General features: G+C 40.8%; 1 protein-coding gene across 2 annotated transcripts in view; it reads left to right on the forward strand.

Annotated features, from left to right (window-relative positions):
- Positions 1–5,638: 5,638 nt before the first annotated feature.
- Positions 5,639–15,098, forward strand: part of BFSP1 (beaded filament structural protein 1) — a 30,594-nt gene continuing 21,134 nt past the window's right edge. Inside the window, exons 1-2 of one of the 2 annotated variants that reach the window (XM_036009545.1) lie at positions 5,639–6,118; positions 9,140–9,200. In XM_036009545.1, the coding sequence (XP_035865438.1) occupies positions 5,760–6,118; positions 9,140–9,200 (420 nt within the window). In that variant the 5' untranslated portion in view covers positions 5,639–5,759. The remainder of the gene's footprint in view (positions 6,119–9,139; positions 9,201–15,098) is intronic. The other variant, XM_028524634.2, reaches the window with a different exon arrangement.

The following is a 15,098-nucleotide window of genomic DNA, read 5'->3' on the forward strand; positions in this document are numbered from 1 at the left end:
CTAAAATGGACTCACTGCAAACTATATCAACATGAAAAAGGAAATAGAAACTATCAACAAGGGCCAAGAGGAAATGAAGAATACAATTTCTGAACTGAAGAACACAGTAGAAGGAATGAAAAGCAGGATTGATGAAGCACAAGATTGGATGAGCGAGCTAGAGGACAAAGTAGAAAAATACACCCGGAAACACCAAGAAAAGGAAAAGAGGTTCAGAAAGAATGAAGAGGGATTAAGAGAAATGCAAGACAATAGGAAATGTAATAATATCCGTATAATAGGGATACCAGAAGGAGAAGAAGAAGAGCAAGGGATAGAAAACCTATTTGAAAAAGGAATGATGGAAAACTTCCCTAATTTGATGAGAGAAAAAGTCACACAAATTCAGGAAACGCAGAGAGTCCCAATCAAGAGGAACCCAATGAGACCCACCTCAAGACACATCATAATTAAAATGGCAAAATTTCAAGACAAAGAGAGAATCTTTAAAGCAGCAAGGGAGAAATAGGAAGTAACATACAAGGGAGCTCCAATAAGGTTAGCAGCTGACTTCTCAATGGAAACAATCCAAGCCAGAAGAGAATGGGAAGAAATATTCCAGGTAATGAGAACTAGAGGCCTACAACCAATACTACTTTACCCGGCAAGTCTTTCAATCAAGATAGAAGGCCAAATAAGGAGTTTCCTAGACAAAAGAAGTCTAAAAGAATACACCTCCACCAAACCAGCTCTGCAAGAGATGCTAAAGGGACTGCTTTAAGGAAAGGAAGGAAAATAGAGAGAGACAGAGGAACACAGGTACAAAAATGGCAATGAATAAGTACCTATCAATAATAACCTTAAATGTAAATGGATTAAATGTTCCAATTCAAAGACATAGAATAGCTGAATGGTTAAGAAAGCATGAACCACACATATGCTGCCTACAAGAGACTCACCTCAGAACAAAAGACCTACACAGATTGAAAGTGAAGGGCTGGTAACAAATTTTCCAAGCAAAGGAACAGGAAAAAGAAAGCCAGGTTAGCAATACTCATATCAGAGAAAATAGACTTCCTAAAAAGGGTCATAAAGAGAAACCCAGAAGGTTACTGCATAATACTCAAGGGGAGAATCCACCAAGAAGACATAAACATTGTAAATATATATGCAATATATATGCACCCAACATAGGAGCACCCAAATACATAAAGAAAATCTTAGAGGACTTCAAGAAAGATATTGAAGCCCTGGCTGGCGTAGCTCAGTGGATTGAGCACGGGCTGCGAACCAAAGTGTCGCAGGTTCTATTCCCAGTCAGGGTACATACCTGGGTTGCAGGCCATGACCCCCAGCAACCGCACATTGATGTTTCTCTCTCTCTCTCTATCTCCCTCCCTAAAAATAAATAAGTAATTTTTTTAAATAAGATAGTGATAGCAACACAATTGTAGTAGGGGATTTTAATACCCCACTGTCAAAAATGGACAGATCTCCCAAACAAAATATCAACAAAGATATTGTGGCATTGAACAATGCCCTAGATGAAATGAACTTAACTGATATATATAGAGCCCTTCATCCCAAAGAAGCTAAATGCACATTCTTTTCAAATGCACATGGAACATTTTCAAAGATAGACTACATGATAAGACACAAAGGAACCTCAACAAATTCAAGAAAATTGAAATCATACCAAGCATCTTCTCAGACCACAAGGGACTGAAACTAGAAACCTACCCCTAAGGAAGAAACCCAAAACACTCAAAATTGTGGCGATTGAATAGCATGCTATTAAACAATGAATAGGTCAAGAATGAAATTAGGGAAGGAATCAAAAATTTTCTGGAAACAAATGAAAACGAACTCACAACAATGCAAAACTTATGGCACACAGTGAAGGCAGTCCTTAGAAGGAAGTTCATAGCGATACAGGCCTACCCAAAAAAGACAGAAACATTTCAAACAAACTAACCCTACACATAAAAGAACTCAAGGAACAACTAACAAAGACAGCCCAGATCAAGTAGAAGGAAGGAAATAACCAAGATCAGAGCAGAATTAAATGACATAGAGACTAAAAGAACAACTATAAGGATCAATGAATCCAGGAGCTAGTTCTTTGAAGAGATAACCAAAATTGAAAAGCCTTGAAACAGGTTCAGCAAGAGAAAAAGAGAGAGGACCCAAATAAACACAATCAGAAATGAAAGAGGAGAGATTACAACAGATACCATAGAAACACAAAGGATTGTAAGAAATTACTATGAAGAACTGTATGCCAAGAAATTTGAAAACCTAGGTGAAATGGACAAATTTCTAGAAAAATATAATCTTCCAAAACTCAATGAAAAAGAAGCAGAAAGCCTGAACAGACCAATAACAGCAGATGAAATTGAAGAAGTAATAAAAAAACTCCTGACACACAAAAGTCCAGGTCCGGACGGTTTCACAGGAGAATTCTACAAAGCATTTAAGGAAGAGCTAATCCTTATCCTTCACAGACTATTCCCAAAAAGCCAGAATGATGGAAGACTCCCAAACTCTTTTTATGAAGCCAGCATCATCCTAATCCCAAAACCAGATAAAGACACAACGAAGAAAGAAAACTCCAGGGCAGTATTGCTGATGAACATAGATGCTAAAATCCTCAACAAAATATTGGGAAACCACATCCAACAATACATTAAAAAGGTCATACACTATGACCAAGTGGGATTCATTCCAGGGATGCAAGGATGGTTCAATATTCGCAAATCAGTAAATGTAATACATCACATAAACAAAAGTAAAGACAAAAACCACATGATCATATCAATAGATGCAGAAAGAGCATTTGATAAGGTACAACACTTATTTATGATAAAAACACTCAGCAAAGTGGGAATAGAGGGAGCATTCCTCAACATAATAAAGGCCATATATGAGAGACCTACAGCCAACATTATACTCAATGGGCAAAAACTAAAATCTTTTCCACTAAGATCAGGAAAAAGACAAAGTTGTCCACTTTCACCACTTCTATTCAATATAGTATTGGAAGTTTTAGCCACAGCGATCAGACAAGAAAAGGAAATAAAAGGCATCCAAATTGGAAAGGAGGAAACAAAACTGTCATTGTTTTCCACGTACATGATAGTGTATGTAGAAAATCCTATAGACTCTGCCCAAAAACTGCTCGACCTAATAAACGAATTTGGCAAAACAGTGGAATACAAAGTCAATATCCAGAAATCAAAGGCATTTTTGTATACCAACAATGAAACATCAGAAACAGAAATCAAGAAAAAAATCCCATTTGATATAGCAAAAAGAAAAATAAAATACCTAGGAATAAATCTAACCAAGGAGGTAAAATACCTGTATGCAGAAAAATACATAACACTGAAGAAAGAAATCAAGGAAGACACAAACAAATGGAAACATACACTGTGCTCATGGATCAGAGGAATTAATATCATCAAAATGTCCATGTTACCCAAAGCAATTTACACATTCAATGCAATACCTATTAAAGTACCAATGGCATATTTCACAGACATAGAACAAACACTTCAAAAATTTATATGGAGCCATAAATGACCCTGAATAGCTGCTGTAATTTTGAGAAAGAAAAGCAAAGTAGTAGGGATCACAATACCTGATACCAAACTGTATTACAAGGCCACTGCAATCAAAACAGCCTGGTATTGACATAAAAACATAGACCAATGGAACAAGACAGAAAGCCCAGAAATAAACCCAAGTCTCTATGGTCAATTAATATTTGATAAAGGGGGCAGCAATGTAAAATGGGGTAACAATAGCCACTTCAACAAATCGTGTTGGGAGAACTGGACAGCTCCATGCAAAAAATGAAACTCGAGCATCAGCTTACACCATACACAAAAATAAATCCAAAGTGGATAAAAGATTTAAATATAAGCCATGACACTATTAATAGGCAGGAAAATCTTAGATATTTCACGCAGCAACATTTTTACTGATATGTCCCCCAGAGCAAGGGACATAAAGAATAAACAAATGGGATTTCATCAAAATAAAAAGCTTCTGCACAGCTAAGAAAAACAGTACTATAATAAAAAGAGAACCAACTGTATGGAAAAACATATTTGCCAATGATACCTCAGACAAGGGTTTAATCTCCAAAATATACAAAGAACTTACATGACTCCACTCTAAGAAGACAAGCAACCCAATTAAAAAATGGGCAAAGGACTTGAACAGACACTTTTCCAAGGAGGACATACAGAGGATTCAGAGACACATGAAAAGATGCTCAATATTGCTAGCTATGAGAGAGATGGAAATTCAAACCACAGTGAGATAGCACTTCACACCAGTCAGAATGGCCATCATAAACAAAGCAAAACAAACAAGTGTTGGAGATGTTGTGGAGAAAAGCAGACCCTAGTGCACTGTTGGTGGGATTGCAGACTGGTACAACCACTATGGAAAACAGTATGGAATTTTCTCAGAAAACTAAAAATGGATCTGCCTTTTGACCTAGCAATTCCACTGCTAGGATTATATTGTAAGAACCCTGAAACACCAATCCAAAAGAACCTATGCCCCCCAATGTTCATAGCAGCACAATTTACAATAGCCAAGTGTTGGAAGCAACCTAGGTGCCCATCAGTAAATGAATAGATCAAAAACTATGGTACATTTACACAATGGAATTCTATGCAGCAGAAAGAAAGAAGGAGGTCCTACCCTTTGCAACAGCATGGATGGAAGTGGAAAGCATTATGCTAAGTGAAATAAGCCAGGTGGTGAAAGACAAATACCATATGATCTCACCTTTAACAAGAACCTAAACAACAAAGCATAGACACAAGCAAAATATAACCAAAGACACTGAAATAGAGAACAGGCTGACAGTGTCCAGAGGGGAGAGGAGAGGGAATTTCAGGGGAATACAGGGAAAAGGGGAAAGGTTTACAGGAACAAGTATAAAGGATACATGGACAAAAACTAGGGGCAGGTGGAAATGGGAGGGAGGTGGGGAGGGATGGGTGGGTGGGCTGGGATGGGAGTAAAAGATAGAAAATTGTACTTCAACAATTAAAATAAAATTTAAAAAAAGAAGCACAAATTGGTAGGTACAAAATAGGCAGAAGTTAACAACAGTATAGGTAATGGAGAAGCTAAAGAACTTACATGAATGACCCATGGACACGAACTAAGCGCAGGTGGTATTGTTGGAGGTAATGGGGTACTAGGTGGAGGAGGGCAAAGTGGGAAAATTGGGACAACTGTAATAGCATAATCAATAAAATAAAAATATATTTTAAAAGAATTACTTAAGAAATCAGAAAAAATGGTATTGTTAAAAAGTTCTATAATTGAAAGCTTGCCTGAAAGACACAGACAAAGGGAGGGGTCCTTGGGCTCTTGATCTGGTCCAAGTTTAATAAGCTCCTTGGGCTTTCTTCACAATTCTAGTAGAACCAATCAAAAGAAAGTCATGCCCCTTTTGTCCTCCTGACCCCATTCAATCATATAGCAACAGGCTTTAACAATCACAGAACAAAAATCTCATTGCCCAGTTTAACCTTCCAAGCCCCAGAGCTCTATGGTCTGTTAATCCAGCCCACAAAAATATCCCTGCTGCCTTTTATTTTTCCCCAGGCTGGCACAGTTTTGAGCTCAACAGCTGATTAGCTCTGGAGCGTTCCAGCAGTGCGCAGGGGCCTCCAATGTTTATTTAGCTGGTTGCTGGCTTTGTCAGGGGCCCCCTGGTGTAGGCTTTGAGAGCACTCCTCAGCAGAAGAGCCATGTACCGGAGCAGCTACGTCTTCCAGGCCCAGAAGGAGCGGTATGAGCACTCTGAGGAGGTTCCCGACTGCCTGTCAGAGGGCTCCGCCACCACGCCCAACCTGGCAGCACTGAAGGAGCTCGGGCAGCGGGTAGCTGCCCAAGTCCAACGGGCCCGTGCGCTGGAGCAACGCCATGGCGTCCTCCGGCGGCAGCTGGACGCCTTTCAGTGCCTGGGCGAGCTGGCCTTTCCCGAGGATGCCCTCGTCCACCAAGTCGAAGGCAACCGCCAGCGCACTAGGGATCTGGCGGCTGAGCGCACCCGACTGGAGCGCCAGGGTGCAGAGGCGCAGCGTGCCCTCGACCAGTACCGTAGCAAGTAAGCGTCGTCCTGGTGGGGGGAAACTGAGGCAGGGCAGGGGGGCACCCGCGGCGCGGATCAGAGAACAGGCTCCCACCCAAGGTTAGAGAGCCATCTCTGGCTTCTGGTCATCATCCCTGCGGAAGGCTGGGGCATGCACGTGGTGCATTTGCCTCAGATGAGATTAGTATCTATTTTGATGGTACTTCACAGTTTACATGAAATGTTATCATTTACATTTAATGTGTTTAAAAATATAGGTATAATTTACATATAATAACAGGCACAGATTTTAAGTACGTAGTTCAGTGGGTTTTGACAAATGTACATACCCATGTAGCTACCAAACAAGCAAGATGTTTCCTCTGCCCTAGAAAGTTCCCTTCTGCCCTTTCCAAGTCAATCTTCAGTTGTCATCCTGAACCACCCCCAATCCCAGAAAAACCCAGAGTCATCCAGTGTTCTCATTTCTATTGCCTGTTCTAGAATTTCACAAAAATGAAGTATTACAGATGTACTCATATGTGTCTAGCTTCTTTTGCTCAGCACAGTATTTTTGAGACGCATTAATGTTATTTAATTCTCACAGCCAGTTATAGATGGTATTGCCTGCACCTATTCAACAGATGAGGAGACTGAGGTTCACAAAATGTAGGGATTTGGAACAAGGTCACTCAGCTAGTGAATTTGCTGCACTAGGACTGGGTTGAAGTGTTGGGCAGGCTAAGTCTAAATTGTTTTCAACACATCACAACTAACACCTGGAAATTGCTATTCAAAGTGTGGTCCATGAACCAGCAGCACTGGCATCACCCAGGAGTTGGTTAGAAACGGAGACTCTTGGGCTCACTGCAGAGCTTCTGAAACAGAAGCTGCATTTTAACAAGTCTTACTGGTGATTGGTATTTGAAGAAGCTTTGGTCTGGGGCATGGTTTCACTTCTGCCAGACTGAATAATGCATTAAAATGAGCCATTAAAAACCAAAAGGATACTCAGCAATTTGTCAACCTCTTTTCAAGTTATAAATGTGTGTGCTCTTTGACTCAGCATGGCCATTTCAAGGAATTTACTCTATGATACTCCAGCAAATGTCAAGTTTATATATATCTCTAGGGATATTTACTGCTGTGTAATCTGTAGTAGCAAAAGCCTGGCAGTAACCTAAATGCCTATTGGTAGTAGGCGGTTTGTAAAATTGTGCTTCATTCATGTAATGGAATACTATGCAATTGTGAAAACACAAGAATAGTGTGTTATTGTCATTTATTTTAAAAAGAAAGGAAGAGAGTAGAAATTTTTTGCTTGCATAAGGAAAAAAGATGCAAACACACACAAAAACTAATGACAGTGGCTACACTGGGGGATAAGGGAGTAGGATCTGGGAGACCAAAGCAGGAGGAGGACTTTAACTGAACATCCTTTTATGTAGTTTAAAAATACTGTCTAACCATATAAGAGGTTTAGCCATTTAAAAATTATATAAGTTAGCCCTGGCTGGCATAGCTCAGTGGATTGAGCATGGGCTGTGAACCAAAGTGTCACAGGCTTGATTTCCAGTCAGGGTACATGCCTGGGTTGCAGGCCATTACCCCCAGCAACTGCACATTGATGTTTCCCTCTCTCTCTTTCTCCCTCCCTTCCCGCTCTAAAAATAAATAAATAAAATCTTTAAAAAATTATGTAAGTTAATTTAAAATATATACTCAGGTTCTACCCTGGACCTCAGGTGGGACCCAGGAATTTTAATTTTTTGAGCTCTATTAGTAATTCCAGTGAACACTTGGCCTAGGGTAAACCAGAGGGCTTTCTCTAAATATGTTCTCTGTTTGAGTTCCTCATTCTCAGTACAAATCTTGGGCAGGTTATTCAACACTGTGTACTGAGGATATTTATTGGATCAAATCATTGCTTCTATTCCTATCAGTCCTTCTGTTTCTGGTTTTGATTCAGAGTATCTTATTTGGAGCTGGAAAAAGGGACTTGAAAATTCACCTGTTATAGTCCTTCATGGGAAAACTGAGGCTTGGAGAGGGCCTTTGGGTGGCAGAATTTGAACTCGAGTTTTCTTGCCCCAGGTCTATACTCTTTCTAGAACACTGTTGTGGAGAGAAGTCATTCTTGGACTCCTGTGGAGTGAGGTCCAGTGATAGAACTAGACCTCATTCAGATGAAGCTCACATTTTCTACAACAAAGGGAAGTGCTTGCTGATTCAGACACCCAGCTCCATGGGTAATAGGAGCCCCTAGATCCCCAGATGGCCTTCACCTGGTCGTTTGACCAGGGCCTGCTGTGATGTGCTGGGTAAGCACTACTCCCTTGAGCCCCTGATAAAGAAATGGCCATACTGACGTTTCCTGATTTCACTTGGTTCTGAGTTATATCTTCACCATGGTGCAGTCCTTTTAGGTTTTGTAATTTATTTAATAATTTCCATAAGTTTATTTCTCTCTTGCTCCCTATGGGAAGTTTCAATATTCTGACTGGGATAATGGGATTTGAAAGTTATTATAAAAGCAATTAAAGCCATAACCATTCATACGCATGAATATACACACACCAGGTTGGGTTTTGCATTCCAGAGGGGAGCTGATGGCTAGCCAAAGCAGGTGAAAATAATACAGAAAGAGGAAGGTATATACAGCCTTGTTACGTATATTTACTATTTGAATAGTTTAATAATTTCAAAATCAGGTTTTTAGCATGTCAAAGACTCAATATAATCAAATTAAATAAAAACAAAACCATCAAAATACAATGATGAATATAGTCAACTGTCCAAATTGCTGAAAACCAAAATAATTATGTAAAACAATCAGATAATTGAAGCCAAAGCATTTTGTCACTTTATTGGATGTGAAAGACTTTGGGAAGCAGTGGGCTTGGAAATGCAGCATCAGCTTCTGCTATAACATTAGGAACCCCTTCTAAAAGAGAGGGCATAGTACTCATATTGTATTAAATTTAATGCTGATTGTGTGATCAACACTTGTGGAATTATGGAAGCTGCCCAGCTTTCACTTATGTGTCCAATTTGCAGGTATGAAAATGAATGTGAATGTCAACTGCTGCTAAAGGAAATGCTTGGGCGTCTCAACAAGGTGAGCTGAGCGTGTCCTTGGGTTTGAGTAGATTAATAACAGGACTGAACTAAACAGCCATGATGAGTGTTTTCCACACCTCCTCTTTTGTTATTTTAAGATCCACCTCTTTCTTTTGCTGTCACTCTCTTTCTTGACTTTGTAATTTCAGCTAAATCTTTGTGTGAACTCACACACACAGACACACATTCCTCTACCACAAGATACAGGATCTTGAGAGAGAACCTAGACTATTAAGTTTATTGCTTGTGCTGGGCTATCAAAATGTGCCAGCATTACAGTGACTGGTTTTGTTTTGCAATTCAGACATCCTGTTCACAAACACCAAATTTAGGAGGGAACTTACTTTGGGCAGTGCGATTATTTGGATGCAATGATGCCTCTATCCTTTTGGCTAAGAATCTTAAGATTACAGGAAAACTTTCAAGAGAGCAGTGGGGAAAATTTTTTTTAAAGATTTTATTTATTTTATTTTTAGAGAGGGGGAGGGAGGGGGAAGGAGAGGGAGAGAAACATCAATGTATGGTTGCCTCTCGTGTGCCCCCTACTGGGGACCTGGCCCACAACCCAGGTATGTGCCCTGGCTGGGAATCAAACCAGTGACCCTTTGATTTGCAGGTCAACACTCATTCCACTGAGCCACACCAGCCAGGGCACAGTGGAAAAAGTTTCCATTTCCCCTGAAACTCCTCACTCTTGAAGTAGCCACGTGGGGGACACCAAGGATTCTTAGCTGCTTGCTGGAGACCCTCCTGCAGAGGTTGTTTGGGGTTCTTTGCAGGGAGAGCTTCCTTCTACTGATCCTCCATTATCCTGACAACTTAGACTATTTTGCTTATCAGGAGAACCTGACTACCAAATAGCAGACTGATCCTGGACCACAGAGGCTGGATAAATCAAGGATAATTATCCTTTCCTGATCATTTCAGAGTTCGAATGTCAGAGCAGAAGGACCCATGGAGACTGTTTAGTTGAAGTTTAGTTGAAGGGTTTCTTGTTCAGGGCACATGGCTGCCTTTCACTCCTATCCTCCCTGCCCATAACCTCATCAGAATTGCTGATAAAACACTCTTCCTTCCCTTCTGTGCCCAGATGTGGCCTTAAGATTCTTTTCTACATGGAACTCCAGGCAACCACTTCAGATAGTCAGGGTTAGCTCAGGATTCTTGGTTTCTGTGGCTTTGTCCAACCTCAGTTGTCTAGGATTATTCAGCTGGTCAGTGGGAAAGTCAGAAGTAATATCTGGGGAAACTGAATTTTGCTTTGTCTGTGTTACCTACCATCTAATACTTGTATGCCCTTTTCTGTGTGAGCATATAAGGTATTGTCCAAACTAGGACCCTGTGAAAGGAGGTGCAGTTTGTGTGATAGAAACTGGGACTGTCTCATGCCCACTGGAACATATGAGCACCCCAGTACAAACATAAAGGTGGGGTGAGAGTGTGCTTCAGTGACTGGCCTTGTATCGATCGTTGTGATGTCCCCAAGCTTGTTGGAAGTCTGAGCTGGGATATGGGCCTTAGTAACATCTGACATTAGCCAGCTGTTCTGCTGACACTAGCAGTTCATCCCATTTTTGTTTTGGTGGTTATCCCAAGTTGCCAGATAGGGCTTCCATCTTGATCACAGACCGTCTACTGCAGAGGACTTGATTTGAAGGTGATGGCCTTCAGGTAAAGGCCAATCTATGTCCTCCCCAACACTCCCACCCCAAAGTGTTTTGGTTTGAGTGTTTGTCCTTGCTGGATGAAGAACTCTCTCTGGAGTTACCCCTAAGGTTGTCACTCATCTGGTGTCATCATGTGCTTTCCTTTAATAAGGTAAGTGACACTGGATTTAAAAGCTCAAGCCTTCTGCTGTTTTTCTTTTACTACAAAAACCAACATATATTCTCAGTAGAAAAATAAGATAGTAGAGATAATGAAAAATAAGGGAAATTTGCATCCTATCATTTCACTGCTCCGAAAACACAGCTGTAACACCTTTATGTACATTGTGACAGCATGTGATGATTGAAGTATCAACCCTGTGAGAATGTTACAAAAGGTTCTGGGGAAATATGCTACCAAGAACATGAGTAAGGGCCAGTTCAGGACATCGTGGTGACTGTTACCTGGGTTGAAGGAAAGATACTTCTGCCCACACTGGGATGTGCTGTGCTGTACAAAAAGGAGTGCTTGTTAATAGGACACTTCACACCACTGCTAAGTATCTGTGAGAATTTGGATGAATTGTCTCATCTCTCAGCCTCAGCTTCTTCATCTGTGAAATGGGAACAATAATAGTTTGCACCAGCATAGGAGCAGATGTGTTCATTTTTCTGTTTGTTTTACCAAAAGTGGTGTCATTCCCAGGCTAGACAGAGAGACGATGGTGCCCTTTTGAGCCAATCTCGTGAGCTGGCCACTAGGTTCCTCTTTGCTTCCAGATGGAAGGGACCAGTGTCCTTGTGTCTTCCCATCCTTAGCCTCGTCTTTGCCTGAATGTTTGGTGGAATGGGATTGGGTGAACTACAACTCATGGCTCACTTCCCACCTTGCAATGGGCGGAGAGTGACTTCCCAAAGTGGAAGAGGACCTGTGCCTACTGAGAATTAAATGACGTAATAGTGTATGTGACTTACCTGTCATGGTTATTAGTACAGAGCACTTGATGTGATGGATGCCAGCTTAGCTTTCTCCAGAGGGTGGGGTACATAACTCTGGTGCAGGGAGAGATGATCTTAGATGGTGCATGGAGGAACAACTTTTTAATAGTTGTGCATTTATTTTTATATTACCTTTCCTTACAGCAGGTGGCATAAAAAAGTTTCTTTTAAATACATGCAAGAAAGAATGAATCAATTTGAAGAAAATACAGGGTGTTTGAATGATGCAATAAGTGGTACTCGGATAAAGCAGAAATCATGAACACAGTATGCAAATTCACCGAGTTGGGAAGTCCTTGCACTAGCTTGTAGGAGCCTTGGAACAGCCTTGTGGTTGTTGGTTCACCCCCAGAGATGACCCAGTCTAGCCCCCTCCCTTTGCTAGTAAGGAAACTCACCCTTGGTGGAGTTAAATAACTTCAGAGGCTCACCACCCACCTGTGGCAGATACAGGCAGGAGTAGAGTCTTTGTGTCCATGGTTTATTCTCCACTCCCCAAGGATAGTCAGGGAACCTCTGTCTTCCATGGGACAGGCACAAAGCTAGTGTCTCTGGGTAAAGATGGCCCCTTCACACTTGATATGCCCTGTCCATCTCCCCTGGGCCACCCCCAAGGTCACTCAGACATGCTGAACACACTGGCAACTTCCTGTATCTCTCTGGCTATGGGAATGTGTGTGATCTGCAGGGGGCACAGTCCAGAGTGTGGGAATTAGCACCCCAGGAGCGACCCTCAGCCACTGAGGGACAGGAGATGGGCGAGTCCTTCAGCTGGCCCACCCCTTATAGCAACAGTTCAGAGGTGAGTTTTCTAGTCTCTCGGTTGTCCAGTGTGATGACCTGCTTATTGCATACTTTTACTTTCTTTCTTTCCCTGTATCACTCCTGCCTCCCTTACTAGTACTTCTGGAATCACCTCTCAGATAAATGACATGTTCCCAATCCTTGCCTTAGGGTCTGCTTCTGAGGAACCCAATATAAGACAGCCCCTCTAGGGTCAGCAGGTGAAGGCTGGACCTTCAGGTTCTCTCTCCATTGAGGTCCTCAGATGAGAAGAAGGAGGTGAAATGGAAGAGTAATATTCATATCTTGCTGGCTGGTCATATCAGTGATTTTGGTTGACAAATCTTTGAATGTCTCTGCACATCAGATCAATAAGGTTTTGACTATGAACTCAGTCTTAGTGCTCATTTCCTTTTGTCTTGAGGAAGGGATTTACCCCTGAATGTGGCCATGGGAAATGGGGTACAGCTCAGATCATTAACCTAGACTTGAATCTTGCTTGGAAAATACCACAGTGTGTGTGATAGCACTGTCACATTATTAGCATTATTGTCACAAAATTTCTATCTATTAATATCTCCCATGTAATTAAATCTCCATTTAAATAATGAGTTGCTGTATTTTTAATAGCAAGTAAACTAGAGCAAGCCACTATTTGCTATGTACTTTGAAATGAAGTGAATTCCTCCACATACCACTAACAATATAGCCCGTTATTCAGATTTGAAGACTTTTAATGTAGCAAGAGTTCCTGACAACTTTTAAGTATTTGGGTTTGACTAACCTCTAAGACTCATTGTACAGTGTGTGGCAGAAGTAACCTGCCTGCTTGAGTGTGGTTGGTAGTGTAATAATATGGGTGCAATAATTTATAATTTTAATTTGAACATTTCCCCTAAAGTGTCATATGGTGTGCTTGAGTATGATATCATTACATTACAGAATTATATGGTTATGATTTTGTAATAAAAGAAGGGGTGTTATTTGTGCCAGACATTGGAATCATTGTGTGTGTATATAAATAAAATATATATAGTATCACATCTCGATGTTATATTTAGGTATTATATATATATATATATATATCCCAATAATGCCTGATTTTGCTTATCTTAAGAAAATTGTAGGGAGCAGGCTTTATTTCTTTTCTTTTTTTTCTTTGAAATCCCCAGAATTTAAAAATGATGTAGGCTCTAGTCAACATACCCTGCGGACACGCCATGCCTTTCTCCAGGCCAGCCTGAACCCCTGGGGCAAAGTGACTAGAACATTTTTGGAAAGGTTTTTGACATCCAGGATGAAAGTTGATGTCTTTTTTTTAAATTAAACTTAATTAACTAGGAATCTTGATGAATTTGGATACTTATTCTTTAGCAGTTTTTGTTGTTTTTTTTTTAATTTGTTTTTGAGTTGGGCTGCTCAGAGGTTGGATTTGAGGCTGAGTGTAGATAAAAACAGCAGGATTTTTTTAAAGCCTCACCTGAGAATTTGTTTTTATTAATTTTAGAGAGGGAGGAAGGGAGTGGTGGAGGGAGAGATACAGAGGAACATTGATGCGAGAAAAAAACTGATTGGTTGCCTCTCATATGTGGTCTGACCAGGGATACAGCCCACAACCTTTTGGGATATGAGATGATGCTCCAACCAACTGAGCCATCAGCCAGGACAAACAGAGACTAGTAGGATTTTTAATGAACTTTTAGCATTTCTATGAGTGGGTTGGCAAGGTTGATTTTTCAAGGGTACATTGGATTCTAGTTATTTCTCTAGACCCTTCCTCAGTAGTAGTTTAGACCAGTGGCTCTGAAACTTCTGTGTGAATTCACATCACCTGTAGTGCATGTTAAAACACAGATTGCTGGGCCCTGATCCCAGAAATTCTGATCCATTAGGTCTGGGAACTGCCAAAAATATAACATTTTAAATTATTTTCCAGGTAGTGTGGTTCAGGGAAGACACTTCGAGAACCACTGACCTTGATCTAAAACACACACCATATCAGGGTTGGAATGTTTCCTAAAACTAGACTATTGACCCAGAGTCTTGATTTGGAAAAATCTAGATGCTCCTGCTGGTGGAGCATTAAAAAGTGCCTTTGACAGCATTCAAAATACAATAAAAATACGTGTCTGCACATTTTTAAGCTCCACTGCAAACAAAAGAAAACACTTCCAAACAAATTCTTCTCAACATACCAGCAACTGCACATTCCAATGGCACCTACTTACATTTGGGGTTTTCTGGGGCAGTTTATCAGCTGATTGTCTTCAAAGAAAGAGAATGTGCTTGCAGAAGCATCTGGTTTATCTTTCTTTTGAACACAAATGTCTGGGCTTTTATTATCTCCACGAGCAGTTTTAGAGGGTTGGCTGGCGGGACCTACACATGGTTATCTTGGCATGATCCTAAGAGGGAGCTGGGGGCAGAATGACTGCTGAGGATGGGGTGGGCAGAGAATTCTCAAACAT

Source organism: Phyllostomus discolor, chromosome 9, assembly GCF_004126475.2.
Source record: "Phyllostomus discolor isolate MPI-MPIP mPhyDis1 chromosome 9, mPhyDis1.pri.v3, whole genome shotgun sequence".
NCBI lineage: Eukaryota > Metazoa > Chordata > Mammalia > Chiroptera > Phyllostomidae > Phyllostomus > Phyllostomus discolor.